Source organism: Desarmillaria tabescens (genome assembly GCF_030435595.1).
Source record: "Desarmillaria tabescens strain CCBAS 213 chromosome Unknown EV420scaffold_11, whole genome shotgun sequence".
Taxonomy (NCBI): domain Eukaryota; kingdom Fungi; phylum Basidiomycota; class Agaricomycetes; order Agaricales; family Physalacriaceae; genus Desarmillaria; species Desarmillaria tabescens.
Window position 1 is genome coordinate 1060876 of NW_026848310.1, and position 15122 is coordinate 1075997.

General features: G+C 47.9%; 7 protein-coding genes across 7 annotated transcripts; 3 read left to right on the forward strand and 4 right to left on the reverse strand.

Moving 5' to 3' along the window:
- Positions 1–51: 51 nt before the first annotated feature.
- Positions 52–1777, forward strand: EV420DRAFT_1267154 (FAD/NAD-P-binding domain-containing protein; the record flags this gene model as incomplete). Its single annotated transcript, XM_060467371.1, has 10 exons — positions 52–77; positions 131–236; positions 301–400; positions 450–521; positions 575–909; positions 959–982; positions 1023–1199; positions 1248–1337; positions 1396–1455; positions 1496–1777. 10 exons carry the CDS (start codon positions 52–54, stop codon positions 1775–1777), a joined length of 1272 nt encoding a protein of 423 aa, XP_060333204.1.
- Positions 1778–1779: 2 nt separating this feature from the next.
- EV420DRAFT_1619723 (DHS-like NAD/FAD-binding domain-containing protein) lies at positions 1780–2937 on the reverse strand (the record flags this gene model as incomplete). The annotated part of the gene is made up of 3 exons (XM_060475510.1): positions 1780–1875; positions 1936–2662; positions 2717–2937. The coding sequence occupies 3 exons, from the start codon at positions 2935–2937 to the stop codon at positions 1780–1782; spliced, it is 1044 nt and encodes a 347-aa protein (XP_060333205.1).
- A 107-nt stretch (positions 2938–3044) lies between these two features.
- EV420DRAFT_1531462 (uncharacterized protein) lies at positions 3045–5641 on the forward strand. The gene is made up of 9 exons (XM_060472662.1): positions 3045–3249; positions 3307–3336; positions 3385–3685; positions 3732–4044; positions 4102–4343; positions 4394–4665; positions 4714–5155; positions 5207–5334; positions 5389–5641. Exons 1-9 carry the CDS (start codon positions 3148–3150, stop codon positions 5464–5466), a joined length of 1908 nt encoding a protein of 635 aa, XP_060333206.1. The 5' UTR covers positions 3045–3147; the 3' UTR covers positions 5467–5641.
- Positions 5642–8888, forward strand: EV420DRAFT_1531470 (dihydroxy-acid/6-phosphogluconate dehydratase). The gene is made up of 25 exons (XM_060472663.1): positions 5642–5674; positions 5726–5796; positions 5823–5845; positions 5902–5926; positions 5979–6022; positions 6087–6114; positions 6172–6194; positions 6249–6328; positions 6376–6456; positions 6531–6570; positions 6688–6826; positions 6883–6948; positions 7000–7093; positions 7149–7228; positions 7278–7347; positions 7398–7470; positions 7520–7561; positions 7616–7674; positions 7717–8011; positions 8060–8082; positions 8136–8218; positions 8274–8297; positions 8403–8474; positions 8525–8757; positions 8808–8888. The coding sequence occupies exons 1-25, from the start codon at positions 5661–5663 to the stop codon at positions 8835–8837; spliced, it is 1812 nt and encodes a 603-aa protein (XP_060333207.1). The 5' UTR covers positions 5642–5660; the 3' UTR covers positions 8838–8888.
- On the reverse strand, positions 8889–9659 carry EV420DRAFT_1531500 (uncharacterized protein). The gene is made up of 4 exons (XM_060472664.1): positions 9522–9659; positions 9405–9468; positions 8959–9352; positions 8889–8910 (listed from the first exon to the last, which is right to left on the reverse strand). The coding sequence occupies exons 1-3, from the start codon at positions 9535–9537 to the stop codon at positions 8971–8973; spliced, it is 462 nt and encodes a 153-aa protein (XP_060333208.1). The 5' UTR covers positions 9538–9659; the 3' UTR covers positions 8889–8910; positions 8959–8970.
- A 549-nt stretch (positions 9660–10208) lies between these two features.
- Positions 10209–11700, reverse strand: EV420DRAFT_1531502 (ATP adenylyltransferase-domain-containing protein). The gene is made up of 6 exons (XM_060472665.1): positions 11501–11700; positions 11264–11449; positions 11165–11213; positions 11005–11112; positions 10827–10943; positions 10209–10772 (listed from the first exon to the last, which is right to left on the reverse strand). The coding sequence occupies exons 1-6, from the start codon at positions 11615–11617 to the stop codon at positions 10327–10329; spliced, it is 1023 nt and encodes a 340-aa protein (XP_060333209.1). The 5' UTR covers positions 11618–11700; the 3' UTR covers positions 10209–10326.
- Positions 11701–15050, reverse strand: EV420DRAFT_1762598 (uncharacterized protein). The gene is made up of 13 exons (XM_060480706.1): positions 14760–15050; positions 14631–14710; positions 14511–14577; positions 14227–14458; positions 14062–14175; positions 13842–14010; positions 13778–13786; positions 13553–13725; positions 13053–13503; positions 12985–13003; positions 12309–12399; positions 12057–12258; positions 11701–12003 (listed from the first exon to the last, which is right to left on the reverse strand). The coding sequence occupies exons 1-13, from the start codon at positions 14779–14781 to the stop codon at positions 11887–11889; spliced, it is 1746 nt and encodes a 581-aa protein (XP_060333210.1). The 5' UTR covers positions 14782–15050; the 3' UTR covers positions 11701–11886.
- Between the last annotated feature and the right edge of the window lie 72 nt (positions 15051–15122).

Below are 15122 nucleotides of genomic sequence, written 5' to 3' on the forward strand. Positions count from 1 at the left end.
TAAGTATGGCATGGTGGGATGACTGAGTAGTTATCTTCCCGCCACTTAGAAATGCCCAAGTTCAGAGTTGCGATATGGTCTGTCAAATTGATTGTCGCTTCACGAATAACGTCTCATCTTGCATTCTCAGTGGTGGAGGCATAAGTGGATTGTGCCTCGCGGTCCTACTCTGTCGGGATCCTAGTATTCAAGTCGACGTGTATGAGAGCTCCAGTCGATTCGCTGAAATCGGTGCTGTCCGTCTGTTCTTCCTCACTGTCTGGTGGACCAGGATCGCTTGCTGATACTTCACACCATAAGGGAGTGATGATATGGTCGCGGACATGGAAAATCTTCGAATCCATTGGGTTGGCAGAAGACTTTTCCCGTATTGCACATTCTCCTCCTGACGGGTCAATTGGTAGGGAACGGTTCTATGTGGAGAACATGTGCTAGGCTGATTTTTGCAGGCGTTGGCTTTGACTACAGACGATCTGACCAGGCTGAAGAAGGGTTCCGATTTCACCTCGTCGAGATGGCATGTGAGATTTTCATGTTCCTCCAATAATTTTCTTTGCTCTGACAGGCCTCCCAGACGGATGCATTCGTTTTCACCGTGCTGATTTCCTCGACGTCCTGGTCAATCATTTGCCTCCTGGAGTAGCACACTTCGGTAAACGACTAGTCGCCTATTCTGAGGATTCTGGGGCAGAAACCATAACGCTGAACTTTGTTGACGGAACTACGGAGACTTGTGACTTGCTTGTAGGCTGCGATGGCATAAAGTCCACCGTCCGCAAACAAATGTTTGCTGAAGAAGGTGGACATGAACCTGTATTCACAGGGACGATTGCGTACAGAGGCCTCATTCCTGTGCCAGCTCTTTGTTCTAATGGCGTGGTTCATCGTACCGTCTCTACACCAATGATGGTGATTCCTTCATCCTATCATTGAATTATATTCTCATGCCTCTTTGTAGTATTGTGGTAAAAACAAGGTACAGGTGATTAGCTGTATATGCGTTCTTCACCGACATGTTGCAGCATGCCGTCAGCTACTCGATTTCACAAGGATCCATTGTCAATGTCGTCGCGCTTAGGTCTGATCCTGAGAGAGAGGGTTCCACCTATCCCGACTCTACGTGGGTGACAGAATGTTCTCAACAAGAGCTTCTCGATTGCTATTCTGGCTGGGAGCCGGAGGTCACTGAGATGCTTCAGGTCAGCGTGCATCACTGTGTATTCTTTCTCGGACTAACAGAGTAATAGCTTATTGAAACCCCCACGCGTTGGGCGTTGCATCATCTACGTCCTTTACCTCGCTTTGTCAACAGAAGGGTAGTTTTAGTTGGGGATGCGGTGCGTGCGGTCGGACACATACCAAGGACATTGTTCTGATCTGGTAGGCTGCTTGAAGGCCCACGCAATGTCGCCCCACCAAGGGGCTGGTGCTGGTGAAGCTATTGAGGGACTTTCTGTCTTTTATGTTGTCCGTATATTCTGATACGGTCTCTTAGGATGCTTTCGTTCTTGCTCATCTGCTCAGAAAATCTACGTCATCAACGCTTCATCTTGCATGCGAGGCTTATCAACATGTCCGACTACCGCTTGCTAACCGGGTCCTCCGTGGGTCCTATGAATCTGGAAGAATGTACGAATTCACTAGCAAGTTCGGGGATGACTATCCTAGACTCGGACCTGCTATAGAGAAACAGTGGGCTTGGATAGATGAGACGGACCCAGCAGAGGATTTGCAAAGGGCAGCTGAATATTATGAGTCATTGTTGTCTGATACATGAATTTACTGCTTCAGCTTCTCGACGAGCTGAGGTATCACTTCGAACAAATCGGCCACAAGTCCGACGTCAGCAACCTGGAAAATCGGCGCATCGGGGTCCTAAAAGTGATTGACAGAGGAGTTAGTCAGTATGAAATTGCAAGACAACGTGAAATGGACCTTGTTCACGGCAACAATAAGTTTTGAGTCCTTCATCCCAGCCAGATGTTGAATGGCACCGGAGATCCCGAACGCCATGTAAAGCTCTGGCGCAACAACCTTGCCTGTCTGGCCCACTTGCAACGAGTTGTCTGCGTAACCCGCATCCACAGCGGCGCGAGAAGCACCGACAGCAGCACCCAGGACGTCAGCCAACGGATAAAGCGTGGCCTGGAACGTTTCAGCGTTCTTCAAAGGACGTCCACCAGAAACGACTCGACTCGCGACACCGAGGTCTGGACGATCGGACTTGGTCAGGGAGGTATTGACGTGTTCAGTGGGAGAATCTGAAACAGCTACGGGGTCCACTTCTTGTACGTCTACACTTGCACTGTCGTCCGACGGGGCTGCGGCAAAAGAAGTCCCTCGGACTGTAAAGAATTTGATGGGTATTGACGAAGGCGCCTTGACGGTAGCAATAGCGTTTCCGGCGTAGATGGGACGAGTAAAGGTGGTACTGTTTGAGGCAGCATCGTGTTCAAGGGAAGTGATATCAGAAACTGCAGGAACATCGAGCTGAGCAGCTACGCGGGGCAGCAATGACTTGGCGAAGGACGACGTGGCTGAGACGACATGAGTGTATGGCGTGTTTTCCAGCACTGCGGTAAGGAGGGGCGAGACTGTCTCTGGTACTGGTGCTGAATAAAGCTCGGATGTCGAGTGCAGCAGCCCTGTAAGGCCTTTGAGTCTACATCTCTTTGTTTAGCATACAGTGGACAGAATCTTGGCGTATGAAACACACTTTTTTGCCTTTTCCACCACGGACGTCCCGTCGGGACCTGATATGACGAGACCAGTAACTTGACCACCTAAGTGGGTCGCGGCGGTGAGGGCAGATAGTGAACCCGAGTCCAGGACACCTGCACGATGCTCAAGTAAAACAAGGGCATGCGGCGAAGCTGGAGTTGCGTATGCACGGACCAGAGGGCGATATGCACAACGCACGGCTCCGAGTCGCAACATGGTGGGTAAAGGCAAAGAACTTGAGAGTTGGCCCGAGTCGGCTTTCATCGGACCGGTGCTTTCGGTTTCTATATTCGGAGCGGGGCAGGTAATCACAAGCTCCGCTTACTGAGTCTACCCCATTCTCTCACGGCGGCGGTCTGCTTAGGCATATCACTTCACCGTCACTCCATCAGTTCTCTTTTCCAACTATCTCTTCTTCTGCCTACCATGTCCTTCCAGTCGCTCATTTCTGGCTCTGAATGCGCTGCGCCTGCAAATCCACTCAACCAGGTCCTGAAGCATACAGACGGTGATCGCAGTCTGCAACAGGTGCGTTTACTCGAGTCTTGATCATCGATACATTCATTTAATGGAACTTTATCTTAGGATCGTCTTGCTGGTCCATCGTCATCAAGAGTGAGCAGATATCTGTCCTGCAATGGGCTCCAAATTGATCAATTCTAGCTTCAATTTCTCCCTACAACGTCAGCTCCCGCTGCCAGTGAACAAGATCTTGCCCTTGCTCGCCAGTTCTTCGAAGCAAATGGTGCTGGTCCGGCGTTACGACCCGCTTTCTCCGCCCCCGGACCTGCTTTGGCTGGTCCAGCTGCACCAGAATTCAATGAAGCATGGGTAGCAGAGCAACAGGCACGCATGCGACATTTTGAATCCCAGAAAGTTCAGAGTTCTTGGGCGATGGAATTTGGGTCATCAAAGTTCCTTCCGCAGGGTCCGTCTGCCCCAAGCATTGCTGGACCACAAGAACGTAGGTCAATCTACTTTTTGTTCTACAATTTCACTAACGAAAGCAGTGCAACAAAATCCGTCATATGGGCATTCATTGGGGATGTATTCTCCGCAAATGACGGGAATGTATGGCATGGGCATGGGCATGAATATGTACCAAGGCCCTAATTCAAGTTACGTGGTGGACCAGGGCAAAGGGAAGGCAAGGAGTCGAGATGCCGACTTTGATGCAGCTTTTGAGCAGGCTGCCTCTCTCGTGCCCACCCAGGCGACCGAAGCTAGGATTGTCGAAGTTGAAGATGTTTCCGATTTGAACGAGGCTTTAGAGCAAGTACATCTGGAACCGACCCAAGCAGAGCCCGGAAATGATTTCAGAAAGTATGTGAACAGCACTTGCTTTTTGTTGCTTGTACAGTAATACCAATCTCATTTTAGGGTATGGGACCATCTTCAAAATTCTGATCTTCCACCGCCGAAAGAAGATTTAGCCAAATGGGAAGCTGAATTCAATCAGCTAATGAATTCACAACGAGAAGGCGACCTTGATTATGACTTTAATAAAGTTATAGAGAATACATGGCAACAGGGACTGGAAAACGATCGGCAAGAGAACGTAGGGCCTGAACCAATCAAGTTCGATAGTGAAGGGATCCCTATCTTAGGCGACTACATATTTGGTATGAAAAATTATCTTCGATATCGTTTGATGACCCGAAATCCTTTGTAGAACCTAACAACAAATATCTAACATCGACATCGACCAGCTCACCCTTAGCAGAGGCGAAAGCGCTGCTGGAACGGAATGGCTCTTTATCAGAGGCAGCTCTTCTCCTAGAAGCCGCTATCCAGAAAGGGGACCTTGGCGAGGGCGGTTACGAGACATGGATATTGCTAGGGGAAACTCGTAACATGGATGAGCGTGAAGAAGCTGGCATGCGCGCATTGATGGAAGGAGTAAAGAGGGCTGAGGCTGCTGGTGCTGCCGGTGCTGGAATGCTGGTAATGTTGTGGCTTCATAGACTTGATTGTCACTCATTCAATATACAGTCCCTCGCGATATCTTTTACGAACGAATCGTACGAAAGGGCTGCCCATACCATGCTCCTTCGTTGGATAACTGCTCGATACCCTTCTCATCACGTCCCTCAGGATACATTCCGAGCCACACAACACACTGCGTGGGATGCTAACAGTCGAATAACGGAAGTCTTCCTGGATCTCGCCCGAACGCAGCACAACCAAGGTGCAATGGAAGCAGAAGTACAAATTGCCCTGGGCGTTTTGTTTTATTCTACAAATGACTACGATAGGGCAAAAGATTGTTTCCAATCGGCGCTTTCCCTGAGACCACAGGACTACCTGTTGTGGAACAGACTAGGGTCGTCATTATCCAACGGGAACAAACCAGAGGAGGCTTTGGGTGCCTATAGAGAGGCTTTGCAGCTAAGGCCTACGTATACACGGGCAATATACAATGTGGGAGTGGCCTGTGAGTGTCAATTACACGGTATATTATACATTCACTCATAATTACCCCAAGGTTTGAACATTGGTACACACAAAGAAGCTGCTGAACATTTCCTGAGCGCCTTATCGATGCAAGAGCAGAGCGCCGGAGAGACCAGTGATCAGTTGTGGTTTACGCTTCGCAGGGCTTTGATGTCAATGGCAAGCACCATCCCCAGACCTGTTATATTATCTGATCTCCTGATATTCACTTAGGACCGCGCAGACCTTGCGGACCGGGCCAAAGCTGGGACGAGCCTTGAGTCTTTCCGCAAAGAGGGTTTCGATTTCTAGTGTCGTAATGTCAGTGTGCAGTCTACAATGTAAAAACATGCGAGTTCAAGTTCCGAAATGCGTCCACCTTGATTGGTCGTGGCGGTCCGAAGGTCCACACGTGAGGCTATCACGAGAACTCAAGTGGGTGTACTTAAATACGGAATCTATTTTCGAAACGATATTCTGCTCTTTCCGCTCTGCGCACTCGCATTATGTCTGTCGAAATGTCAAACTTTTAGCTCCTTTCATGAGGTATCGGTAGCTGATTATCTTGCAGCCATACCATTCCGAAAGCTTCGACAGCCGAAGCGAAGATAAACAGAATTTCATGTGCTGTAACTCAAGTAAGTAAGCATCTTATACTCCATCTGTAGCTATAAATCTCGCACAGGATAAGGTAAAAGATCGTCGCATGAAACATCTCAAGACTTTGAGCATTGGTGTCGAATGTAGGCTAGAGGCGGAGCGCAAGCTATGCGTAAGTCTTAAATCCAATGCTTATGTACGAGATGTGCTTATATGCGGGCCAGTTTACGCCATCGGATTGACGGAGGATGACATGAATAAGCCGCAAGTATGGGCATTCTAAATCGATGGTCATCCAAAGACCAAACGCACTGACAATGACATATCATTAGATCGGAATTTCCCCAATATGGTGGGAAGGTACGTATTTCTCGTAATAGTACTGTCAGTACCCGGCCAATGACATCACGTCAATAGGGAATCCATGCAACTCCCATCTTGTATGTTATTTTCGTTCTTAAACAAGTATCCTGAACTGAATCAGAATTCCATAGCTGAACCTTGCAAAACATGTCAAAGTGGGATGCCAAGATGAAGGGTTTGTCGGACTGATATTCAACACCATTGGCGTGAGGTAGGGAGGATTTTTTCTTGTTTTTAGGTTCTGAACTTTGAACACAGTGATGGGATGACGATGGGCACCGACGGTATTATTTTTGATATTGACAGCAATTCACTAAGAGGACCAAATGCTGACTCTGCGTGTTATCAGGCATGCGATATTCGTATGTCCTCTTTATCTCGTGCATCAGTTATGATTTATAACCGGAAACTAGCCTTCCTAGTCGTGACATTATTGCCGACTCAATCGAAGCCGTACTTGACTCTTTCTATTTTCAAAACCGATGTCCGGCACTAATTCTCTGGGCTTCTGATAGGTCGTTATGGTGTGTATGACTTGTTTGTTCATGGAGAAAAGCTGAACCCAGAAAGGCGCAACACTATGACGGGAACATATCCATTCCAGGATGTGACAAGAATATGCCAGGTTGTCTAATGGCTGCTGTGCGTCACAACAGACCAACAGTCATCGTTTATGGTGGTACAATTCAGGCGGGAACGCGACATGTAGGTTCGTGTCTTGTTTCCCGTTTCCGTGTGTATGTCCCAGCGCTCAGTTGTGTTTAGATTGTCCTTCCATGGGATATAAGAAAGGTGGTACCGTCAACATCTCGGACGCTTTTGAGTCCTACGGTACGTGGTCCCTAAGCTGAACTGAGATGGAGAGTTTACGATCTTGATTAGGGGCTTTTTCTGTTGGTCAAATCAGTGACGAGGAGCGATTTGATGTCGTTCGTCATGCCTGTCCTGGCGCAGGTGCTTGTGGTGGAATGTATACGTACGTCGTTAAAGAATCGCTATGTTGACACTGTCTTCACTGCAACTTTCTGTAGCGCTAACACTATGAGCTCCGCGTTAGAGGTTCTTGGCATGTCTTTGCCATACTCTTCGAGCACGCCTGCTGTTTATCCTGGTGAGTAGTTTCTCGTTTGTCGCAAGCGATATGACACACTCTGCTGTAGAGAAAGTGCAGGAGTGTACCAAGGCAGCGAAGTATCTGAAGAAGCTGCTGGAACATGATGTCAAACCTAGGCATGTTACTTCAAGGCGTCGGCTAGCTTGATATTTATACTGGTAATCAGGGACATTTTGACTCGCCAATCTTTCTTGAATGCCATCGTTATGGTCAATATACTTGGCGGCTCGACGAATGCAGTGAGCTCGCTCTGTTCCACGCGAAGTAACACGGTACTAATAACGGCAGGTTCTTCATTTCTTAGCTATGGCTAGAGCAGCAGATATTGAGGTACTCTCGTCACCAGTAACCTCTGCTTCGAAGTTGACATTCGCCTCATTGTAGCTAACAGTGGATGACTTCCAAGCGATTTCTGACAAGACTCCATACATCGCAGATCTAAAGTAAGAATTTTACTCGGCACGGTGGCATACTAATTTCCGTAGGCCGTCCGGCAAGTATTACATGGAGGATGTTCACCGGGTCGGAGGCATTCCTGCGATTCTCAAGTATCTGCTCAACCATACCGATCTGATCGACGGATCACAACTAACAGTGACCGGGAAGACTCTCGCACAAAACCTGGAAGACGTTCAAGAGCTTTCTTTCGATAACCAGGATGTCATCAAGAAACTTGACAATCCTATCAAGAAGACTGGTCATCTTACGATCCTCCGAGGCAACCTTGCACCCGGGACGGCCGTTGCAAAACTCACTGGAAAAGAAGGCCTACGTTTCGAGGTATGTGGCACCCTCCCCTCCTTTGGAATTATGCACACCATCCGATAGGGCACGGCCAAATGCTTTGATAGGCAGGTTTCCTGTTCATCTAGCTAGTGTCTTCTTTACTAAGCTTTGACGATAGCCTTGATGGATTCTTCCCCGCCTTGGAAACTGGCGAGATCAAGCCGGGTATGGTGTTAATCTTCAGGTATCAGGGTCCCAAAGGTGGGTGTCAGCGAGCTTCGTGGTCCATCTTGAAATGACGTGATTTTCTCTACAGGCGCGCCGGGAATGCCAGAGGTGTGTCTCTAGTATTTTTTTTTGCTGCATTTGTTAAAGGGCTTAATAGATGCTGGGTATGAAGCTTGTCTTTTAGTTCGCCGATTTTCTTTGACATTGACGAACAAAGGGCCAACCGCTGCCCTTGCGGGGGCCGGTCTAAGTACAAGCACTGCTTTGATTACCGACGGAAGATTCTCTGGTAGGTGCTGCGCAATTCTAGGTCTAAAAACCGTCAATGATGTTTCGTAGGAGCGAGTCGAGGCTTTATCATAGGCCATGTTGTTCCAGAGGCTCGTCTCGGAGGACCTATTGCTCTGGTCAAAGACGGAGATCCAATTATCATCGACTCTGAGAAGAGAACGATTGATTGGTTAGTCGATGAGGAAGAGCAGGAGAGGCGCAAGAAAGAATGGGATGCTTCGGACAAGAAGGAGCTGAATGTGAAGAGAGGAATTCTATTCCGATACGCGAGGGATGTTGCGGTAAGTCAGGTCGCCAACAGAATCCATTTTCATAACTGATGTCCTCATAGCCCGCCAATGTGGGAGCATATTGCGACTGAGAAGTGAGATAGGAAGCAAGGCATAACTTCATTAAAAGAATACAATAAAATGATATCACTGTCCCAAAGCCATCTATGATTATGAGATGAATGCTCGCTCTGATAGTAAGTAAGAACTCACAACGGGGTGTCGTCAACAATCTGAGTCTCTAGCCTGCTCTCGCTCGTCATCACGAAGGAGAGGCCGATCCTGAGCCACAACTGCAACATCAGAACGAGAGTGAGCCGGGTTTAAACGCTCTAATTCTGAGGATTTCTCCCGCTCGGGGAAAGCGTGCTCGCCTGGCTTCCGTATTCCGATGAGGACCGCAGGGTCAGGGGGTATGACAATCGGTTCTTCTGGCTCCTTTGGCTTCTTGTGGACTTTAGGGGCAGCAAGACCGGCCTCTACAGCACGTTTCTCTTTCTTTTTCTTTGACCTTTTTATGAAATATACGGTGAAACCAATGATCCAAGCTATACCCATAAGACCGCCGCAGATACTGCCTGCAATAATGGGTGTTTTGGCCTTTTGTCTGTGGTGACAACATCAATAGCTGGAAATGATAATAGAGGGGAGAGTTCTACCCATGCAGAGAAGCGGCTTCAGATGACGATTCATCGCGTATGAAATGGAAGGTACGGGTAGCAACTAGGAGAGACGGGTGATGAGCATCCTTGGGGTCGAGAAAAGGACACACGGACTATCAAGGGCGGGCATAGCTTGTTAGGGAATGGAGGGTAGTAGTTGTTTGTAGACAAAAAGAAATCTATAGGATCATGGAAGTAGCACGTTAAGTACAGACTTGGCCACGGTGGGTGGCAGCGGCAAGTTGCAACACAGGTAATTGTTTGTATGACGTTATTTGATATCCAAATTTAGACGCTTGCATCAATCCCCAACTTGAAGTTTAGAATTCGTTGTCATCTCCAGAAATGCGAGCATCGCGTCTGCAGGCACAACCAGTTAACATTCGAGAAATACGTATCCGTACGTAGGCTCAGCATTCATTCCTGGCACATTTTTAGCGAGAAACCCGGTGTGTCAACCACAATAGTCTACGGTGATCCTCGGAGACCCTGGAACGGGCTATCCCGTATTATGGCCTGTACGTGATATCACTTATGCTGTTCCAAAGTTCTTTATACCCCTAGTAGAGGAAAACTGTATAGCAGTCCAAATTCAACGATACTAATAATGCGTGATGCCGTCTACTCTCGAGCCTCGTAAAGCTCCATACAGTCGAACATGGCAATTCATGGCTTACAATAGGTAGAGCAAAACTGCCGGGATGTAACCCGGACATGGTTTAAACGTATCAATGAGCTCCGAGAATACCCCTGAAGCCTTTGTGGTTTTCGACGCTCAACTACGAAAGTTATCAGAACTATGAGTGATCTAAAGCAAACAATGGTCATTCGCCTCCGGAAGATGTACTATATACAGAAGTCTTTAGTTACTACGTTCGCGGAAAATATATCTAGCAGCGCCCTAAGCGCGATAGAGGTATCAGAGATGTGTACCGGCATCTCCTGGTTCTAGTGAAGTGCCTGCAACTTGAAGATCATGAACACTTTCTAGTCCAACCCCTCTGAGAATCTTCCCAGCCCCTTCGCTCTTCACCGCTTCCAATTCTCTCTCACTCTTCACCAAAAGCATCCCGGCGTAACCAAGGGCGTTGACGCTCAGTTTATCGCCAGTTTCTTGAAGCACAAAGTTCTCTTCTCGTCGGGGTATAACATGCAGATGTTCCAGGGTAATAATCACATTGTAGGAGGGCTTCCCAGCAGGATAATCGGGCGCATGTCTGATGGTGGAAATCGCTAGATCTAGGAGCGAAAGGAACGCTGAAGACAATACATGCTCGATCTTATCCCTGGGCATGGACGAAAAACGTTGAGGAAAGCGGAAGACGTGGTTCGCATAGGGTAATGATGTCAAAGAGAAGGGCTTGTCTATCATAATATTTTATGGGTATCTTCTCTCATTAAGATAACGAATTTACTAACCTGGCGCCTCCAGTGTCACGGCTCTTGCTAAAGCTTCGATCGGAGGACCATCTTCATTCTCGATGGCGATGATCTGAATATGTTTGTGAGGTTGACTGGCACCGCTCAGGTTTCCACCTATATATGCCCCCATCTTATTTAACTCGTGGATTTCCAAAAGCTAAATAGAAGACCTTACAGTTGTAAAATGCGAACATATTCTGTCGCGTTTTATATGCTGCCGTAAGAAGCGCGTACGCTTGTACGAGATCATCCGGAACGAGGGGCAAGGTCTGGGGCTTGAATTCTAGAGAGGTTTTAGATTATCATGCTTTAGGCAGTTCAACGAAGGAGGCGACCTTTAGTGACTAGTAAGAAGTGGCCCGGAAGTATAGAATATTTGTTCATCTGCGAAAGAACTATCAGATTGTCAAGTTTCATAGCAACGAGCGACTCACCAACACAACGTACTCCTCCTCTTGATCCTCATTTCTCAGATAACCAACAAATAGATTAGGATTATACGGTGGTTTGAATGGATCAGGGCACTCGTCCGAATCATTGGGGATCGAATCTGCGGTATGGAAGTCGGGCGATGGAAGCTGTGGTTTCTTCTGCAGAGCAGGACACAAGCGGATCTCGTACTAGCAGAGTGGTCGAACAAATTCTCGGTACTTTGAACTTGGGTGACACACCTCCACACCTCCCTCTGGGTGTTTATGGATGGTGGATGGGAAGAACAGGAGATCTCCCGAGTTCACCGCATTGTCGAAGCTGGATGGTATCTTCGCGATTATCTCAGTGGGAAGCATTGGCTTAAAGGAGGAGTAGAAAGATGAATGCGGTGGCAGTCGGGTACTAAGGAGCAGGGCCGACGATGCCGTAGAGTAAAAGTGAAAGGGCCTGTTGATCACGCTATGGATATCCAAATCCATTGCAACACCTTACAAAGTACAAACAAGGGAAAAACGGATATAGGTAAAGATGGGGAGAGTAATTTGTCTAACTAAACGGCAGCAGAATGCCCAACCAGTAGGCCCCTCCTCCTGCCCAATGAACCGGAGACGATGGTAGCGAATAATCAGGCCACTCCACCCTTTCCTCTATTCTGCTTCGCTTCTTCCATTTGCTCTCCAAGCATTTGAGCACGAGTATAACAAAACACAGCTATGAGAGACCATAAGCTAGCATTTGTGCCCTGGCAACAAGTCACTGCGTGAGTCGAGCTTCATGAAAGCAGTGGCAGCATACCTGATAGAACAGGACCGTCAAGAAGGACTGGAACAGCAACAAGACGATCCTGAAGACGAAGCTCCGATAGATAGCCAGAGCCTTGAACTGCGGGAGCGGGAATTCCACGACTATCAAGAAAGCACCAATAATCATGGTGAAAATCTGAATGACCGGCGCCTTGACAATGAGACTGATGAATACTGCAGCACCCGGTGCAGGCCTTGAGACCTAGATGAGAAAACATTCAATTCGCAGAGGATCGCCACGTACTGGACTCCTCCTGGATCCCTGATAATGCCTCCAACAAAGTCCCAAAAGAATTTCCTGAAGAATAACCCAAAGAATGCGGACCACACAGCGTCTGAGGATACGTCAGAAGGTTGATTACACGGTAACTGAAATGACTTGCAAATGCTAGCAGAGATAGAGATAAAACGAGCAAGGTCATGCCAGATGAGATTCCCCATTCTTGAAATGATTTGCTTCAAGAGTCTACTTGAGTGAGTCGGACAGGGAGAGCTTGTGGCAAATATTTGAAGAGCAATGAAGACTAGCTTCAAGAGCAGAAGGAGGGATAATTGCTGAAAAGAAAGTGAAAGTGCAAAAGGAGCGCAGCTCGAAAATGAGAAAGGACTGAAGAAAGACGAAGGGACAAGACTACTGGTGGTTGGCGACGGACTCGGATTGGCAGGTGTCGGAATTTGAATTTCGGAAACCGCCATATGGCAGTTGCCACCATGATCCCGGACCTCCCACGTCGCGTGCGTCTAGCTTTTCCTAGGCTCTGCTAGGCTCTTTTTCCCGGATCTTTTGGCTCACATTGGTACATTGGCATAGAAATCTATCGCGATTGTCTCATATGCTCGATAAATAAGTAGCCATTAAGGGCTTCACATAATTCATTAAAATGGCTGGGGATGGTCTCTCGGTCTCATCGGATCAAAACTTTTCAAGGTCTTGGGAATCTGCGTGATACAATCAGTCAAAGCATCGCTACGAACAACTATCACGCACGGCTTGCAATCCGGCACCAAACCGGTTTGGTGGTTGAGGCGTCTTCAACGTCGGTACTGTTCGAATTATTGGAGTCGTGGACGTTACAGAGGCCATGCTCGGGGCTCTGGTGTGACCTGCCGACATGTGGTCCCAACCACCAGTGCCACCACTGTAGTAACTGGGCGCAATGGAGAGCCGTGATTGATAACGAGGGGCGCGAAGAGGCTCAAGTCGGAGCGGCGTGTTATCATCGTCCCTCGCAGTTTCAAACATCTCCGGCCTTTGCATAGGAAGGTCCGGTGTGCTTGGAGAGACGGTATCATCCCTGGGTCTTGCCAAGTGCTTGCGACGGTACAGAAGGAAAAAAAGGGCTGCAAGGAGCGCCATTCCACACACGCCACCAAGAACCGCGCCAACAATTGCCCTAGTTCCAACGCTCTTTCTGTCTGGTAGAGAGGCACCGCTTGACCTATAAAGAGTATTGATTCAGGACAAACGTGCCAGAAGAGATTACGAACAAAGACGATGCAACAGGCTGACGGGCCCCATTGACAGCCTCACCGTCGCTGTTAGTTCCGTTAGAAGAGTAAACGATAATGGCATCGATGTCGATAAACGGTCCAGTATTTGGTTCCTGGTCCGCAGAGACGGTGAGCGTATGATTCTCTGGTCCAAGACCGTTAAAAGAGTACTGGAAGAGTAGCGTTAGCGCATTATATTAGGGAGAACTAAGAGTTCCCTACCAAAAGAACCTGCAGACTTGACATGAGCAATTGCATTGACTAAAGAATCTAATATCCTATGTACCTGGGAGTGCAGCGAAGATACAACACCATTCGATCCACCAGAAAATGTGGTCTCCCGCCCATCTAACGAAACTCGAATGTTTGCGTGATCCGGTGAGACGGTACCATAGAGTGCAACTGCATCCCCCGCGAAATAAATCGATGCACTAGCATCCGTAACGTTGGTAAAACTAAAAATAGTGTGAAATTCTGGGCGGTCGGGTTAAAAAAAACAGACAAACTGTAAGGTTCCGTTCATGAAAGTGGGTTTGTTGTTGACTATCCAATCAGAGTCTGAAGGGAGGTAAGAAATGTGGGAGTCACTATCATCGTATACAGTCGTGATGAGCTCAGAGCTAAGTGAAGGATAAGTATCACACGAGAATAAATATTAATTCCTTGCGTACCCAGATCCTATCTGACATTCAATAATAGCATAATCGATATCGATGGCCGGGCCAATGTTGGTGATAACGGCGGTATGATTGCCGTCAGGTAAACCAGAGATAGTCGCTAACAGTTGTGTACTCGAAGCTTGGATATCGCTAGCATTTCCTTTGGAAAGGCCTTGTCCGTCCAGAGATACAGTATAAGTCCCGTAAGTAGGTCTATGTCCACCATAAATGGTTAGACCGGTACCTGGAGCGTATATAAGTAAAGGCTCGGAGCAGATGAAGGCATCCATATGTGCCGTGAAAAGATATCGTAGCTGTTGCGCCCTCCGTAGAGGTGGTGTGCAAAGACATGCCAGAGTAGTTCTGTTAAATTATGTATGTCAGAAAAGGGTTTCAACAGATGGAAGCAAACTTGCAAATAGAAGAGAATCATCATTTGGGGAGTCGGTCCAAGCACCCGCAGGGTCGTAAAAAATCAAAGGCGAACCGTCCTCGACTGCAGCCAAATAAGAAACACGACTTGAGTGTATGAACCAGAGGCATACCTGTCAAATTTAAAGAAGCCATCAAGGCTCGAGGCAGAAAAAGTCGAAGCCCAGAAGAAAGGAGGGGAAGGAAGGAAGGAGGAAGCGCTCAGCAATGGCGCTCGGTGGGTTCAAGAAGCCTGTCCGACTCCGACTCAGTCCGAGCATGGCTGGGTGCCTTGTGGGTCGTACAGATGAAATGATACGAGTGGAACATCTGCCATGAGGGATGAACTGATGTGAGCAGCAAGTACCATCGAAACTCAGTTGATCGACAAGTTCACAGGGCGGCAGTGCCCATCAAGATTCAAGTGCAAGCCTGAAGTTGTTAATGATCGGTGAAGCATATGACCACCGGTGGCTGTGGATCCTGTATGTAAGTAG